This window comes from Tachyglossus aculeatus, chromosome 5, assembly GCF_015852505.1.
Source record: "Tachyglossus aculeatus isolate mTacAcu1 chromosome 5, mTacAcu1.pri, whole genome shotgun sequence".
Taxonomy (NCBI): Eukaryota; Metazoa; Chordata; class Mammalia; order Monotremata; family Tachyglossidae; genus Tachyglossus; species Tachyglossus aculeatus.
The window spans coordinates 38,997,020-39,015,138 of NC_052070.1; the positions used below are offsets into that span (position 1 = coordinate 38,997,020).

The following is an 18,119-nucleotide window of genomic DNA, read 5'->3' on the forward strand; positions in this document are numbered from 1 at the left end:
CAGTCCCTGTCCCACATGGGGCTCAGTTTAAGTTGGAGGGCGAACAGATACTGAATCTCCATTTTACAGATGAGGAACATGAGGCACAGAGAAGAGAAGCGGCTTGCCCTGGACCACACAGCAGACAAGTGGCAAAGCCAGCAGTGGAACAGGAAGCAGCGTGGCTCAGTGGAAAGAGCATGGACTTTGGAGTCAGAGGTCATGGGTTCAAATCCCAGCTCCACCACTTGTCTGCTGTGTGACTTTGGGCAAGTCACTTCACTTCTCTGGGCCTCAGTTCCCTCATCTGGAAAATGGGGATTAAAACTGTGAGCTCCCCGTGGGACAACCTGATCACCTTGTAACCTCACTAGTGCTTAGAACAGTGCTTTGCACATAATAAGCGCTTAATAAATGCCATCAGAAATAATAGAATAATAATGGCATTTATTATTAATAATAAATAATAAATTAAATAATAATAATAATAATGAATTATTGTTAAAATAAATGATAATAATAAATAATAATAAATTAATAGAACCCAGGTCACCTGAATCCCAGGCTTGTGCTCTTTCCACTAGGCCTCACTGAGTAGCTGTGACTGCCCATTGGCCTTTCAGCTGCCACCATATTTGTGAGGTTCCACGATCCCTCAAAATCCAGAAGTGTCCGAAGGGAGTGCCAAAGGAAGGCGACATCCCTGGTGTGAACCTGGATTGGTTTACTGCTACTCTACCTCTCTTTTCCCCACCCTATTCTCCCCCCCATCTGCACTTGACTGTGTCTTGTCTTATGTCATGGAGTTGTTTCCGACCCATAGCGACATCACGGACACAACTCTCCCAGAACGCCCCTCTCTCCATCTGCAATCGTTCTGGTAAGTGTACCCATAGAGTTTTCTTGGTAAAAAATACAGAAATGGTTTACCACCGCCTCCTTCCATGAGAGTCTCCGCCCTCGACTCTCTGCCGTGCTGCTGCTGCCCAGCACAGGGGAGTTTTGACTTGAAACAGATTGCCTTCCACTCGCTAGCCACTGGCCAAGCCAAGAGCAGAATAGATAGGCCTCTGCTTGACTCTCCATCTCATAGCCGTGGCTGGTAGAGGACTGGAAACTCTCCAGGTGCGACCCTGACCATATATTTGTGTCTACATACCTTAAGCACTTTGCTATTCACCCCACCGCCCCTAATAATAATTATAATAATAGTAGTGTGTGGTATTTATTAAATGCTTACTATGTGCCAGGCACTGTTCTAAGAGCTGGGGTAGATACAAGGTAATTGAGTTGGACACAGTCCACGTCCCACACAGGGCTCTCAGTCTTAATCCTCATTTTCCAGAAGCGGTAACTGAAGTACAGAGAAGTGAAGTGACTAACCCATGGTCACTTCACTTCCTCTCCCCCTCGTCCCCTTCTCCATCCCCCCCATCTTACCTCCTTCCCTTCCCCACAGCACCTGTATATATGTATATATGTTTGTACATATTTATTACTCCATTTATTTATATTACTTGTACATATCTATTCTATTTATTTTATTTTGTTAGTATGTTTGGTTTTCTTCTCTGTCTCCCTCTTTTAGACTGTGAGCCCACTGTTGGGTAGGGACTGTCTCTATATGTTGCCAATTTGTACTTCCCAAGCACTTAGTACAGTGCTCTGCACACAGTAAGCGTTCAATAAATACGATTGATGATGATGATGGTCAAGCAGCAGACTCGTGGCGGAGCTGGGATTAGAACCCAGGTTCTTCGGACTCCTAGGCCTGTGTTCTAGCCACTGACCCACACTGCTGCTCTGTACAGATCATCATCAATGGAATTGATTAGGCACTTATTGCGTGCAAAGCACTGTACTAAGCAGTCGGGAGAATACAATTTAACAGGGTTGGTAGACACGTCCCCTGCCCACAATTTGTAATTAATTTTTTTATCTGCCCCACTAGATTGTAAGTTCCCTGAGGACATTCAGTTGTATTTATCGAGTGCTTACTGTGTGCAGAGCACTGTACTAAGCGCTTGGGAAATACAAATTGGCAACTTATACAGTCCCTACCCAACAACGGGCTCACAGTCTAGAAGGACTAGAATGACCGTGTCTACTGACTCTATTGTATTATAGTCTTCCAAGTGCTTACTTGGTATTTTGCTCTGCATACAGTAAACGTTTAATAAATACCACTGATTGATTGATCGATAGTGCTTAGTACAGCGCTTAGTACAGTGCTCTGCACATAGTAAGCACTCAATAAATACGATTGATGATAGGGCAAGTCCAGCTGGTGTTTTGGAGCCCACCACAGACAAGGTCTTGGCTGGTTGGGCTATGGAAAAGCAGGCCCAAAGGGCCAAGACCCTGTGGCTTGGTGGACATTCATTCATGCATTCATTCAATCATATTTATTGAGCGCTTCCTGTGTGCAGAGCACTGTACTAAGCGCTTGTGAAGTACAAATCAGCAACATAAAGAGACGGTCCCTACGCAACAACAGGCACACAGTCTAGAAGGGGGAAAGAGCAAGGGCTTGGGAGTCAGAGGTTGTGGGTTCTAATTCTGACTCCGCCACTTGACTTTGGGCAAGTCACTTCACTTCTCTGTGCCTCAGTTACCTCATCTGCAAAATGGGGATTAAGACTGTGAGTCCCACGTGGGACAACCTGATCACTTTGTATCTAACCCAGCACTTAGAACAGTGCTTGGCACATAGTAAACACTTAACAAGTACCATCATTATTATTTAGGACCTCCTCTAGACTGTGAGCTCAATATGGGCAGGGAACCTGCCTGCTAATTCTTTTGTATTGTACTCTCCCAAGTGCTTAGAACAGTGCTCTGCACCTAGTAAGCACTCAATAAAGACCACTGATTGACTGATTGATTCTCCCGGTGCTCAGGAAATACCATTAATTGACTGGAAGCCCAAAGGGGAAGAGAAATGTAGCTACTGAGATGAATGCTCTGCTGCTTTCACACATAGACAATTCATTGCATAATCTCAAAGGCCCATGGACCCCTGCAAGTCAAAATGTGTCTGAAGAGAGTCCTAACCCTTTTCCAACCCCAGAATTCAGGCCCGACCAGGTCAGGTATTGGGTTCAGCACCCTTGGGACAGGACTCACCCTTGGGATATTTCCAGCAGTGACCACCCTCACCAGCTCAGATTTGGCAACAGCAGCGGGCATGAGATAATAATAATAATAATGATGGAATTTATTAAGCGCTTACTATGTGCAAAGCACTGTTCTAAGTGCCAGGGAGGTTACAAGGCAATCAGGTTGTACCACAGGGGGCTCACAGTCTTAATCGCCTTTATGCAGATGTGGTAACTGAGGCCTAGAGAAGTGAAGCGACTTGCCCAAAGTCACACAGCTGACAATTGGAAGAGCTGGGATTTGAACTCATGACCTCTGACTCCAAAGCCCATGCGCTTTCCGCTGAGCCACGCTGCTTCTCTGGGATGAAGCAGACTAGACTAACCTTCATTAGAGAGAGCTTTCCTGGCAAGCAAATACCAGCGGTCCCCCTGCATTCCTTCCGTCCGGCAATTGAATCTGAGAGAATCAGCGGGTGGAATTACGGATGGTACTGGAATTACAGAACCCAGCTTGGGAGGGAGGTGAACTTTGAGACCAGATCCAACCTTGGCCTTCTCTCCCTCTCCGGGGGCTGGCAGCCCCCTCGCCTCAGGCCCAGCAATCAATCAATCAATCAATCAATCGTATTTATTGAGCGCTTACTGTGTGCAGAGCACTGTACTAAGCACTTGGGAAGTACAAATTGGCAACATATAGAGACAGTCCCTACCCAACAGTGGGCTCACAGTCGAGAAGGGGGAGACAGAGAGCAAAACCAAACATATTAACAAAAATAAAATAAATAGAATAGATATGTACAAGTAAAATAAATAAATAAATAGAGGAATGAATATGTACAAACATATATACATATATACAGGTGCTGTGGGGAAGGGGAGGAGGTAAAACGGTGGGGTTGGAGAGGGGGACGAGAGGGAGAGGAAGGAAGGGGCTCAGTCTGGGAAGGCCTTCTGGAGGAGGTGAGCTCTCAGTAGGGCCTTGAAGGGAGGAAGAGAGCTAGCTTGATGGATGTGGGGAGGGAAGGCATTCCGGGCCAGGGGGAGAACGTGGGCTGGGCGTCGACGGCGGGACAGGCGAGAACGAGGCACCGTGAGGAGATTAGCGGCAGAGGAGCGGAGGGTGCGGGCTGGGCTGGAGAAGGAGAGAAGGGAGGTGAGGTAGGAGGGGGCGAGGGGATGGACAGCCTTGAAGCCCAAGGTGAGGAGTTTCTGCCTGATGCGCAGATTGATTGGTAGCCACTGGAGATTTTTGAGGAGGGGAGTAACATGCCCAGAGCATTTCTGGACAAAGACAATCTGGGCAGCGGCGTGAAGTATGGATTGAAGTGGGGAGAGACACGAGGATGGGAGATCAGAGAGGAGGCTGATGCAATAGTCCAGACGGGATAGGATGAGAGCTTGAGTGAGCAGGGTAGCGGTTTGGATGGAGAGGAAAGGGCGGATCTTGGCAATGTTGTGGAACTGAGACAGGCAGATTTTGGTGACGGCTTGGATGTAAGGGGTGAACGAGAGAGCGGAGTCAAGGATGACACCAAGATTGCGGGCTTGTGAGATGGGAAGGATGGTAGTGCCATCAACAGTGATGGGAAAGCCAGGGAGAGGGCAGGGTTTTGGAGGGAAGACAAGGAGTTCAGTCTTGGACATGTTGAGTTTTAGGTGGCGGGCAGACATCCAGATGGAGATGTTCTGAAGCCAGGAGGAGATGCGAGCCTGGAGGGAGGGGGAGAGAGCAGGGGCAGATATGTAGATTTGGGTGTCATCAGCGTAGAGATGATAGTTGAAGCCGTGGGAGCGAATGAGGTCACCAGGGGAGTGAGTGTAGATCGAGAACAGAAGGGGACCAAGAACTGAACCTTGAGGAACCCCTACAGTAAGGGATGGGACGGGGAGGAGGAGCCTGCAAAAGAGACTGAGAATGAACAACTGGAGAGATAAGAGGAGAACCAGGAGAGGACAGACTCTGTGAAGCCAAGGTAGGATAGCGTGTTGAGGAGAAGGGAGTGGTCCACAGTGTCGAAGGCAGAGAGGAGATAGAGCAGAAAGACTATGAGCCCACTGTTGGGTAGGGACTGTCTCTATATGTTGCCAACTTGTACTTCCCAAGTGCTTAGTACAGTGCTCTGCACACAGTAAGTGCTCAATAAATACGATTGAATGAATGAATGAATGAATCTGAGGAAGAGATCGGTGGGGCCAGAAGAAGGGCCAAGAGGAAGCGTGCCCGAGGACCCCAAGGTCATCCCTGAGAACCGAGGGATGGAAATCTACTCTCAACTCTCCATTTTAGTGGAGGAGAAGGTACTCTGCATACAGTAAGTGATCAGTAAATGATGCCGATTCATTGATTGATTGGATTCAGAAGAAGCAGCGTGGATCAGTGGAAAGAGCCCAGGCTTTGGAGTCAGTGGTCATGGGTTCAAATCCCTGCTCCACCAATTGTCAGCTGTGTGACTTTGGGCAAGTCACTTCACTTCTCTGTGTCTCAGTTACCTCATCTGGAAAATGGGGATTGACTGGGAGGCCGCTGTGGGGCAACCTGATCACCTTGTACCCCCCCCCCCAATGCTTAGAACAGTGCTTTGCACATAGTAAGCACTTAATAAATGCCATCATTATTATTATTATTATTCAGAAGATTCATTCATTCATTGTCATATTTATTGAGAGCCTACTGTGTGCAGAGCACTGTACTAAGCGCTTGGGAAGTACAAGTCGGCACATATAGAGATGGTTCCTACCCAACAATGGGTACATATTGTACATATTTACTATTCTATTTATTTTATTTTGTTAGTATATTTTGTTTTGTTGTCTGTCTTCCCCTTCTAGACTGTGAGCCCACTGTTGGGTAGGGGCAGTTTCTATGTTGCCAACTTGTACTTCCCAAGAGCTTAGTAGAGTGCTCTGCACACAGTAAGCGCTCAATAAATACGATTGAATGAATGAATGAATGAATGAATGAATGGGCTCAGAAGTGGCAATCAAGCCACTTGTGAAGAGAGGGATCTAAACCCACATAACTGTATCACAAGACCACCACACTTCATCAGTGTGGCTCAGTGGCAACAGCCTGGGCTTGGGAGTCAGAGGTCATGGGTTCTAATCCCGGCTCCGCCGCTTGTCAGCTGTGTGACTTTGGGCAAGTCACTTCACTTCTCTGTGCCTCAGTTCCCTCATCTGTAAAATGGGGATTTAGACTGTGAGCCCCACGTGGGACAACCTGATTACCTTGTGTCTTCCCCAGTACTTAGAACAGTACTTGGCACAGAATAAGCATTTAACGAATATCATCATGATGAGAAGCAGCGTGGCTCAGTGGCAAGAGCCCGGGCTTGGGAGTCAGAGGTTGTGGGTTCTAATTCTGACTCCGCCACTTGTCAGCTGTGCGACTTGGGGCAAGTCACTTAGCTTCTCTGTGCCTCAGTTACCTCATTTGTAAAATGGGGATTAAGACTGTGAGCCCCACGTGGGACAACCTTGCCACCTTGTATTCCCCCAGTGCTTAGAACAGGGCTTTGCACATAGTAAGTGCTTGACAAATGCCAGCATTATTATTATTATTATCATTTCTCACCACGGCAGCTTGAAAAAGGAAGAGGCAAGGCAGAAGGGAATGTTTGGTTTGATGGGCCAAGTAGCATGGCCTAGTGGAAAGAACATGGGCCTAGGAGTCAGAGGACCTGGGTTCTAATCCTGACTCCGCCGTTTGCTTGCTTGTGACCCTGGGCAAACCACTTCACTTCTCTGTGCTTCAATTCCCTCATCTGTAAAATGGGGATCCAATATCTGTTCTCCCTTCTACTTTGACCATGAGCCCTATGCGAATCCTGCTTACCATGTATCCACCGCAGTTCTTGACACACAGTAGGCGTTTAACAAATATCCCAGTTGTTTTCCTCTCCCCCTTCCATTCCCCCTACCCTACCTCCTTCCCCTCCCCACAGCACCTGCATATATGTTTGTACAGATTTATTACTCTATTTATTCTACTTGTACATATTTACTATTCTATCTATTTTGTCAATTATGTGCATCTAGTTTTACTTCCATTTATTCTGATATCTTGACACCTGTCCACATGTTTTGTTTTGTTGTCTGTCTCCCCTTTCTAGACTGTGAGCCCGTTGTTGGGTAGGGACCGTCTCTATATATCGCCAACCTGTACTTCCCAAGCGCTTAGTACAGTGCTCTGCACACAGTAACCGCTCAATAAATACGATTGAATGAATTCTGTTTATTCTATTTATTTTATCCATTTATTTATTCTATTTATTTTATTTTGTTAATATGTTTTGTTTTGTTGTCTGTCTCCCCCTTCTAGACTGTGAGCCCACTGTTGGGTAGGGACCGTCTCTATATGTTGCCAACTTGTACTTCCCAAGCGCTTAGTACAGTGCTCTGCACACAGTAAGCGCAATAAATACGATTGAATGAATGAATGAATGAATGAATGAATGAATGGACACCAACAGAAAATTGCACCTAGATGTTAGCTCTGCCATCTAGTGGTCGCTATAATAACTACTGTAACGCTCAATTTCCTAAATTCAGTAGTTATTGCTTCCTTGAGTGGCATTCAGTGAAAAGTGAGGTCCACATAATAATAATAGTAATAGCAATGGCATTTATTAAGCGCTTACTATGTGCAAAGCACTGTTCAAAGCGCTGGGGTAGAAATAAGGTAATGAAGTTGTCCCACGTGGGGCTCATAGACTTAATCCTCGAATTCCTCAACACCAACTCTCTCCTCGACCCCCTCCAGTCTGGCTTCCATCCCCTACATTCCACGGAAACTGCCCTCTCAAAGGTCACCAATGACCTCCTGCTTGCCAAATCCAATGGCTCCTACTCTATCCTAATCCTCCTCAACCTCTCGGCTGCCTTCGACACTGTGGACCACCCCCTTCTCCTCAACACGCTATCCAACCTTGGCTTCACAGACTCCATCCTCTCCTGGTTCTCCTCTTAACTCTCCGGTCGTTCATTCTCAGTCTCTTTTGCAGGCTCCTCCTCCCCCTCCCATCCTCTTACTGTGGGGGTTCCCCAAGGTTCAGTTCTCGGTCCCCTTCTGTTCTCGATCTACACACACTCCCTTGGTGACCTCATTCGCTCCCACGGCTTCAACTATCATCTCTACGCTGATGACACCCAAATCTACATCCCTGCCCCTGCTCTCTCCCCCTCCCTCCAGGCTCGCATCTCCTCTTGCCTTCAGGACATCTCCATCTGGATGTCTGCCCCCCACCTAAAGCTCAACATGTCGAAGACTGAACTCCTTGTCTTCCCTCCCAAACCTTGCCCTCTCCCTGACTTTCCCATCTCTGTTGACGGCACTACCATCCTTCCCGTCTCACAAGCCCGCAACCTTGGTGTCATCCTCGACTCTGCTCTCTCCTTCACCCCTCACATCCAAGCCGTCACCAAAACCTGCCGGTCTCAGCTCCGCAACATTGCCAAGATCCGCCCTTTCCTCTCCATCCAAACCACTACCCTGCTCGTTCAAGCTCTCATCCTATCCCGTCTGGACTACTGCATCAGCCTCCTCTCTGATCTCCCATCCTCGTGTCTCTCCCCACTTCAATCCATACTTCATGCCGCTGCCCAGATTGTCTTTGTCCAGAAACACTCTGGGCATGTTACTCCCCTCCTCAAAAATCTCCAATGGCTACCAATCAATCTGTGCATCAGGCAGAAACTCCTCACCCTGGGCTTCAAGGCTGTCCATCCCCTCGCCCCCTCCTACCTCACCTCCCTTCTCTCCTTCTCCAGCCCAGCCCGCACCCTCCGCTCCTCTGCCGCTAATCTCCTCACCATACCTCGTTCTCGCCTGTCCCGCCATCGACTCCCGGCCCACGTCATCCCCCGGGCCTGGAATGCCCTCCCTCTGCCCATCCGCCAAGCTAGCTCTCTTCCTCCCTTCAAGGCCCTACTGAGAGCTCACCTCCTCCAGGAGGCCTTCCCAGACTGAGCCCCTTCCTTCCTCTCCCCCTTGTCCATCCCCCCATCTTACCTCCTTCCCTTCCCCACAGCACCTGTATATATGTATATATATTTGTACATATTTATTACTCTATGCATTTATTTATTTATTTTACTTGTACATATCTATTCTATTTATTTTATTTTGTTAATATCTTTGGTTTTATTCTCTGTCTCCCCCTTCTAGACTGTGAGCCCACTGTTGGGTAGGGACTGTCTCTATATGTTGCCAACTTGTACTTCCCAAGAGCTTAGTACAGTGCTCTGCACACAGTAAGTGCTCAATAAATACAATTGATTGATTGATTGATTGATTAATCCCCATTTTCCAGATAAGGGAACTGAGGCCCAGAGAAGTGAAGTGACTTGCCCAAAGTCACTCGGTTGACAAGTGGTGGAGCCGGGATTCAAACCCATGACCTCTGACTCCAAAGCCTGGGCTCTTTCCACTGAGCCACGCTGCTTTAAGTAGTAAATAAGGTAGTTCATTCAATCATAGTTGCCAGCGAGGACAGGCTCTCAAACCTAAAGTCTTCTTTCAGTGGTGTTAAAAGAGCCAGGGTGCACTTAGTGAGACACACTAATGAGGCAAGAAGTCTGAAAGAGAATATTGTTCCTGTCAACCTTTGCGGTCCTCCCCCTGAGCTAAGAGTCTGGAGCCTCTGAGTTACTGCGGTATGAGCTATTCCAAAAAACCGCACCCCGTTTAACGTCTTCCGATCTCCCATCCACCGGCACAATCCATGCCCCATTTCTCTCCTTCTGCTAATTTCTGAATCTGAGTAGAGTGCTCTGCACACAGTAAGCGCTCAATAAATACGATTAAATGAATGAATCTCCGTGAAACTCGTAGAGCATTTTGGGTGCTTTCCGCATTCATGGTCGCCTTCTTTGCAGAGCTCCCATCTCAGGACTATCTGACCCCCTTCCCAGTTTCATCCTTCCAGCCCTTTGGTGGTCCTCTCTTTCAATCATCTGTGGGTCTCTCCAATAATGAAAATGATAATAATAATAATTGTGAAATTTGTTAAGTGCTAACTATGCATCAAGCACTGTATTAACCACTGGGGTAGATGCAAAATAACCAGGCCCCACATGGAGCTCACAGTCTAAGTAGGAGGCAGAACAGGTATTGAATCCCCATTTTGCAGAAGAGGGAACTGAGGCTCATAAAAGTGAAGTGACTTGCCTAAGGTCACATAGCAAGAAGTGGCAGAGGCAGAATTAGAACTCAGGTTCTGTGACTTCCAGGTTGTCACTTTTTCCACTAGGCCACACCATTTTCTCTCCCATTAGACTGCAAAGTACTTGAGCTCAGGGACCATGTTCATCCCCTAACATGGGCCCCAAACGACCACGTCTCCCCACTCCTCAAAACCCCAGGACACTGCATCCTGAAGGGCTTAATAGGATTTGTTTCCTGATTGACTGACTTTCTGACATGCTTAGGATCGGGAAAATACTGACAACATCCCCAGGAAGGAGGAGGCAAGACACACAATAAAATCAAAGAAGATAGGAAGTGTGATCAGCGGAAGGTGGGGTGAGGGCTTTATTCGATTTTTCTGCAGCCCTGAAGTGATGCCCAATCTTACATTCCCCCTCCAACTTCCTTCTGCTTTTCCTTTCGGTCCTCAACCCTGGGTGAAAGAGGGGGAACATGGGCAGGAGGAGATAAGAACAAGGGAGAAACAGTGTGGTTTAGTGGATAGAGCAGGGGCCTGGGTGACAGAAGGACCTGGGTTCTACTCCTGGCTCTGCCAGAAGTCTTTTGTGAGACCTTAGGCAAGTCATTTCATTTCTCTGGGCCTCAGTTACCTTATCTGTAAAATGAGGATTATTATTATTTATTGTAATAGTAATAATAATGGTATTCGTTAAGCACTTACTATGTGCCAAGCACTGTTCTCAGCACAGAGGTAGATATAAGGTAATCAGGTTTTCCCCACATGGGGCTCACAGTCTTAATCCCCATTTTACAGATGAGGTCACTGAAGAACAGAGAAGTTAAGCAGATTGCCCAAGGTCACCCAGCAGACAAGTGGCGGAGCCGGGATTAGAACCCATGTCCTCTGACTCTCAAGCCCGTGGTCTTGCTGCGGAGCCACACTGGATTAAGAGTGTGAGCTCCATTTGGGACAGGAACTGTGTCCAACCTTGTGCACTTAGAACAGTGCTTGGCACATAGTAAGTGCTTAAGAAATATCATAATTACTATTATGATAGTAATAGTAGTGTGGCTCAGTGGAGAAGAGCCCAGGCTTTGGAGTCAGAGGTCATGTGTTCAAATCCCGGCTCCGCCAAATGTCAGCTGTGTGACTTTGGGCAAGTCACTTCACTTCTCCGGGCCTCAGTTCCCTCATCTGTAAAATGGGGATGAAGATTGTGAGCCCCCTGTGGGACAACCTGATCACCTTGTAACCTCCTCAGCGCTTAGAACAGTGCTTTGCACATTGTAAGAGCTTAATAAATGCCATTATTATTATTATTATTATTATTATTATTATTATTATTGCTAAGGAAGAGACGACTTGAGCCTATACCCCCTAGTTAGACCTCCTACTCCTCTAACCCAAGTGTCCCGCTTCATTCTGGCTACCATCACCACAAGCTGGTCATCAGTGCTGAGAGAGTCTGTTCCCCGCCCCTACACCCGTAGAAAATGGGGAGCAGTAGTCTCATGGCTGCACCTCTAAGGGCAGAGAAAGCCCTGCAAATATCCCATTAGCCATACCCTCGGCAGACCTGAAGGAATGGGGTGGGGAATCTGCTACTCCTGGCTTTAATTTTTTTTTTCCCTGGGGTTAGCATAACTCTGGATTTGCTTAGCAGCCTCTCCCTCCTGCAGCCAGAAGACTCCTCCAGCTCTAGCCTGCTGTGAAGCCATAAAACTGTTTATCACATCACAGTCTGTTGCCACGGAAATGATGGCAATGTCACCGATTGAGCATCGTTACCGTCACTCGCTGCAGAATGGCGGAGGATGTGAGGGATGGCTCAGGTCAGAGACGGGGAAGCCGGTTTGGAGGAAATCAAATCTCCCTCCCATCCTGGGAGACACACACAAACCAACCACAAACACAGCCTTTACTTTTTTGCTTTATATTTATCGGAATTCCCCGGGTTTATTCTTTCAGAATGTCACAAGTTTGCTAGTGTCAATATTTGATCCATCTGGCTTTTATCCAAAGAGTTTCAGCAGGCGGATTTTCTCCCCCTCAGCCTGTAAACTCATTGTGGGCAGGAATTATGTCCACCAACTCTGTTGTATTGTATGCTCCCAAGGGTTTATTGTGCACTTATTGTGCTCAATAAATATTATTGATTGAGTCTTGATTTGGCTAGGACAGGAAGTCCTTTCAAACAGTCACCATGCTGGTTCCAGTATTTGTTATATCTCAGCTTGACTATTGGATCAGCCTCTTCTCTAAACTCCCTGTGTTCTGTCTCTCCCCACTCCTGTCCACATTTCCTCTGCTGCCTAGATCAATTTCCTAAAAAAAGTGCCCAATCCACGTCTCCCCACTCCTCAAAATCCTCTCAATTGTTGCCCATCCACCTCTGCGTCAAGCAGAAACTCCTGACCACTGGCTTTAAGACACTCATCAGCTCTCTCCCTCTGGCTTCTCCCCACTACACCCCAGATCACAATCTTCATCCCCCTCAAATTCACTGTGCCTTGTTCTCCCCTCTCCTGCTGACATTTTTTTACTCACTCTCCTCCCCCCTCCCTGAAACTTCCCCCTTCATATCTGGCAGACGACTGCTCTCCCTATCTTCAAAGCCCTCCTCCTTCAAACCACATTCTCTCCAGGAGGTCCGCCCCTAGAAATCTTTTATTTCCCCATCTTGTCACTTGCAACTGTCACCTTTGCCCTTCTGTGCCACCTATAAATTTCCACAGTCTCCCTAGCACTTATGTCCATGCTTTATAAACTCTATCACTCCCCCCCATCAATCATTCAATCAATGGGACACAGCATGGCCATGTGGAAAGAGGACGGGCCTGGGAACAGCACCGTCGTTTGTCTGTTGTGTGACCTTGGGCAAATCACTTAATTCCTCTGGACCTCAGTTACCTCATCTGTAAACTGGAAATGAAGACTATCATGTATCTACCTCAGTGCTTAGAACAGTACCTGCCACATAATAAGCACTTAACAAATACCACAGTTGTTATTCTTCTAATCCCAGCTCCACCTTCTGTCTGCTGTATGTGGCGTAATGGATAAAAGTCCGAAGATCATGGGTTCTAATCCTCACCCTGCCACTTGTCTGCTACATGACTTCAGGCAAATCACTTCACTTCTCTGTGCCTCGCTGCCTCATCTAAAATGGAGATGAGGACTGTGAGCCCCACTTGGAACATGGACTGTGTCCAACCTGATTAGCTGGTATCCACCCTAGGGTTTAGTATACCACATGACACATAGTAAGCGCTTAACAAATACTATGATCATCATTATTATTCTTATTATTACCTTGGGCAAGTCACATAACTTCTCTGTGCCTCAGTTACCTCATCTGTAAAAGGGGGATTAAGAGCGTGAACGCTGTGGGACACAGGGACTGTGTTCAACCCAATTAACTTGCATCAACGTTTTCTTTTCCGCTCCCCTTGGCCTGCAAAACCCTTCTCCCTGCCTAAAGAGTCCCTGAAGCCCATCAGAGGACAGGAAACACCAATTAAAAAACACCATATATACATAAAAAATATACATATGTATACATATATATTAAAAAAGCATCATATATACATATATACACCTGTATATATGTATATATGTTTGTACATATTTATTACTCTATTTATTTATTTTACTTGTACATATCTATTCTATTTATTTTATTTTGTTAGTATGTTTGGTTTTGTTCTCTGTCTCCCCCTTTTAGACTGTGAGCCCACTGTTGGGTAGGGACTGTCTCTATATGTTGCCAACTTGTACTTCCCAAGTGCTTAGTACAGTGTTCTGCGCACAGTAAGCGCTCAATAAATACGACTGATTGATTGATTGATCTACCCCTGTGCTTAGTACAGTATCTGGCACATAGTAAGCACTTAAATATCACAGTTATTTTTACTATTATTTTGGTATTTATAGAGCACTTACTATTTGGAGAGCACTGTACTAAGTACTTGGGAGAGTACCAAACAGCAGGATTGCCCATAACAAACTTGAGAGCTTCCTCAAGTGTGTCTGTCTCTCCTGCTAGACTGCAATAATAATAACGATAATGATGGTATTTGTTAGGTGCTTACTATGTGCCAAGCACTGTTCTAAGCACTGGGCACTGTTCTAAACTCCTTGAGAGGTGAGACAGAGTCTTCTACTTACTTTGCAGTCACCTAAACACTCAGTACAGTATTGTATTCTCCCACCCGCTTAGTAGAGTGCTCTGCACACAGTAAGCGCTCAATAAATACCATTGATGGAGTCTCCCTCTTTCCTCCCTCGGTTCAGAAAAGAGACTGAATTAGGCGGGGAGTTCAGTGGCAACCACTCACCGCTTGCAACTGGTTTGAGCTTCTCAGTGACTGAAAACTCAGGCTGAAGCCGAGTGCTCTAGTAAAAAGAACCCAAGTCTAGGATTCCCAGCTTTGCCACTTGTGCTTTGTGTGACCTTGGGCAAGTCATTTACCTGTTCTGTGCCTCAGTTTCCTCATTTGTAAAACGAGGATTTAAATACCCATTCTCCTTCTCCCTTAGTCTGTGAGCCTTGTGTGAGACAGGAACTGTATCTGATTTGATTATCTTGTAATTATCTAGGGTTTGGTAAGGGGCTTGGCATATAGTAAGTGCTTAATAAATACCATAAAAATGAATAAATTAATAAGTAAATAAATAAATGAATAATCCCAGTGCTTAGAACAGTGCTTGGCACATAAAAAGCACTTAACAAATATCAGTTATTATTATTACTACTACTACTATTATGAATATGCTTGTTGCAGGCTGGTTGGGGATACAGGAGAGGTAGAAAGGAGTAGGGGGATGGAGATAGAGATAAAATTCTCTCACACCAGCTCTGTTTAGGGCATATAATTGTTCATTTCTGACGTGCCATCTGAGGGAAATGTCAAAATCTAGGGAAATGGAATTCGCCCTTTCCACTGTGTCTCTGGGTGGGGGGAAAACCCTGGAGAAAACTGCAGGAACTCAGGGAATCATAGGAAAAGAAGATGCTGCCAAAATGGCCTAGTGGAAAGAGCGTGGGCCCAGGAGACAAAGCCAGCTCTAATTCTGGTTCCGCCACTTGTCTGCTGTGTGATCTTGGACAAGTAACTTCACTTATCTGTGCCTCAGTTACCTCATCTGTAAAATGAAGATTACGAGTTGGAGCCTCATGTGGTACATGGACAGTGTCCAGCCTGATTATCTTGTATCTACCCCAGCTATTAGAACAGTGCCTGGCATATCGTAAATGCTTAACAAATACCATAAAAAAGGAATGAATAAATAAATAAGTAAATAAATGAATGACCCCGGCACTTCCACCTGTCTGCTGGTTAACCTTGGGCAAGTCATTTAATTTCTCGGTGCCTCAATTACCTCATCTGTTAAATGGGGATTAAATTTCTGTTCTCCCTCTTTCTTGAACTGTGGGCTCCCTCGTAAGACAGGGACTGTGTCTGACCTGATTTTCCTGCATCTACCTCAGCACTTGGCAGAATTCTTGGCACTTAGTAAGCACTTAACAACTACCACAATTATTATGTGTTACTCGATGGATGCTCTCTGGTCCCTGCAGTCTGCCCAGAGCAGTACCAGGGCGAGGGAAGCAGCATGGCCTGGTGGCTAGAGCTCATACCTAGGAGTCTTGGGTTCTGATCCCAGCTCTGCCACTTGTCTGCTGTGTGACCTCAAGCAAGTGGCTTCACTTCTCTGGGCCTCACTTACCTCATCTACAAAATGGGGATTAAGACTGTGAGCCCCATGTGGGACAGGGACTGTGCCCACCCTGATTATCTTGCATCTACCACAGTGCTCAGAACAGTGACTGGAACATAGAAAACGCTTAACAAATACCATTAAAAAAAAAAAAAAGGAGTCAAGCGGCAGAGTCTGGGCCAGGGATGCAGAGGGCTCTTACTTAGGCTGTGAAATCCATCATCTAATGCATCCTGGCCGCAGGTCGACTGGCATCTCCCCAATCCAATGGAGAATCCCCGGGACTTCTTGCTTCCGGGGCTTAAACCACGCTGGCTGCCTCCTTTGGATGCCCCACCTTGGAAGGAACAAACAAGGACAGTGAGTATACCAGCACGCCACAGGACAGATGCTAACCTTCTCGCTGTACCTTAGTCTCATCTATCTTGCCACTGATCTCTTGCCCACATCCTGACTCTGGCCTGAAATGCCCTCCCTCTTCATATCTGACAGATAATTATTCTCCCCGCTTTCAAAACTTATTGAAGGCATGTTTCCTCCAAGAGACCTTCCCTCTTTTCCTGTTCTCCCACTCCCTTCTGTGTTGCTCTGTCTCGCTCCCTTTATTCATCCCCCCCTCCCAGCCCCACAGCACTTATGTACATCTCTGTCATTTATTCATTTATATTAGTGTCTGTCTCCCCCTCTAGACCATAAGCTCATTGTGGGCGTTATATTGTTATTTTGTACTCTCCCAATGGCTTAGTACAATGCTCTGCAAACAGCAAGAGCTCAATAAATCCTACTGAATGACAGATGGACAGACCAGCACTTGGGAGAGAGCTAGGACTAGTCCAGGCTTGTAAAAGCCACTTGCCCACTGTCTTGAGGGGTGGGGAGGGTGGGGTCCATCCCCTTCTCTTCCCGGAGGATGCCTAACTGCTCGATAAATATCACTGATGGATCGTTCACTCAACTGATGGATCTTCATCCCAGCTCTGCTATCGACTTGTTGTGTGGCCTTGGGCAAGTCACTTTACCTGTCTAGTCCTCGGTTTCCTTATCTGTAAAATGTAGATAAGATACCTGCTCTCCTTACCTCTTAGACAGCTAGCTCCCTGTGGGACGAGGACTACGTCTGATCTGATGATCTTCTAACTTCTGCAGGGCGTAGCACGGTATTTGGCACATCATACTTATCTAGTAAATATCCTCACTAGAATTTCTAGACAGTCCCCCAAGTGACCTTTCCCTCGCCTGGGCCTATTGCCTGCTCCTCCGACCGCCCCCACCACTGGCACCCGGCTGGAGCCCTACTGAGAGCTCACCTCCTCCAGGAGGCCTTCCCAAACTAAACCCCCTCCTTCCTCTCCCCCACCTCATCCCCCCGCCCTACCTCCTTCCCCTCCCCACAGCACCTGTATATATGTTTGTACAGATTTATTACTCTATTTTACTTGTACATATTTACTATTCTATTTATTTTATTTTGTTAATATGTTATGTTGTGTTGTCTGTCTCCCCCTTCTAGACTGTGAGGGACCGTCTCTATACGTTGCCGACTTGTACTTCCCAAGCGCTTAGTACAGTGTTCTGCGCACAGTAAGCGCTCAATAAATACGATTGAATGATTGAATGAATGCAATGCCCCCCACCTACCCGTGCCTGTATACGCCACCACAGTGGGCAGGTAGTTGTTGCGGCTCAGGTCCACGGGCACGAAGGCCGTATACTTGCTGATGACATTGCAGGCCTTGCTGGTGTGCACTGCGTTGACTTGGTACCGGCGTCCGGATCCTGCCAAACGAAAGACCAAGATGGTGGTCCAGAAAATGCCCACCACCCCCACCACCGGCGCTCCAGCTATGCTCCCCGACACCCTGGGGCCACCTCTGGTTGGGTATCAGAGACAGCCAACAACCCTAGTCCAGCTCCATCACATTCATCATCCATCTGGGTGTGGGCCAGCCCCAACCCCTGATCTCTATGGTAAAGAGATGTGCATCTAGCTTTATTTCTATTTATTCTGATGACTTGACACTTGTCCACATGTTTTGTTGTCTGTCTCCCCCTTCTAGACTGTGAGCCCATTGTTGGGTAGGGACCATCTCTATATGTTACCAACTTGTACTTCCCAAGCGCTTAGTACAGTGCTCTGCACACAGTAAGCGCTCAATAAATACAACTGAAT

General features: G+C 46.8%; 1 protein-coding gene across 1 annotated transcript in view; it reads right to left on the reverse strand.

Moving 5' to 3' along the window:
* Positions 1-18,119, reverse strand: part of VWA5B1 (von Willebrand factor A domain containing 5B1) — a 123,610-nt gene that overhangs the window by 21,126 nt on the left and 84,365 nt on the right. Inside the window, 2 exon segments of the mRNA XM_038747279.1 lie at positions 16,152-16,286; positions 17,588-17,725. Of these exon segments, the coding sequence (XP_038603207.1) occupies positions 16,152-16,286; positions 17,588-17,725 (273 nt within the window).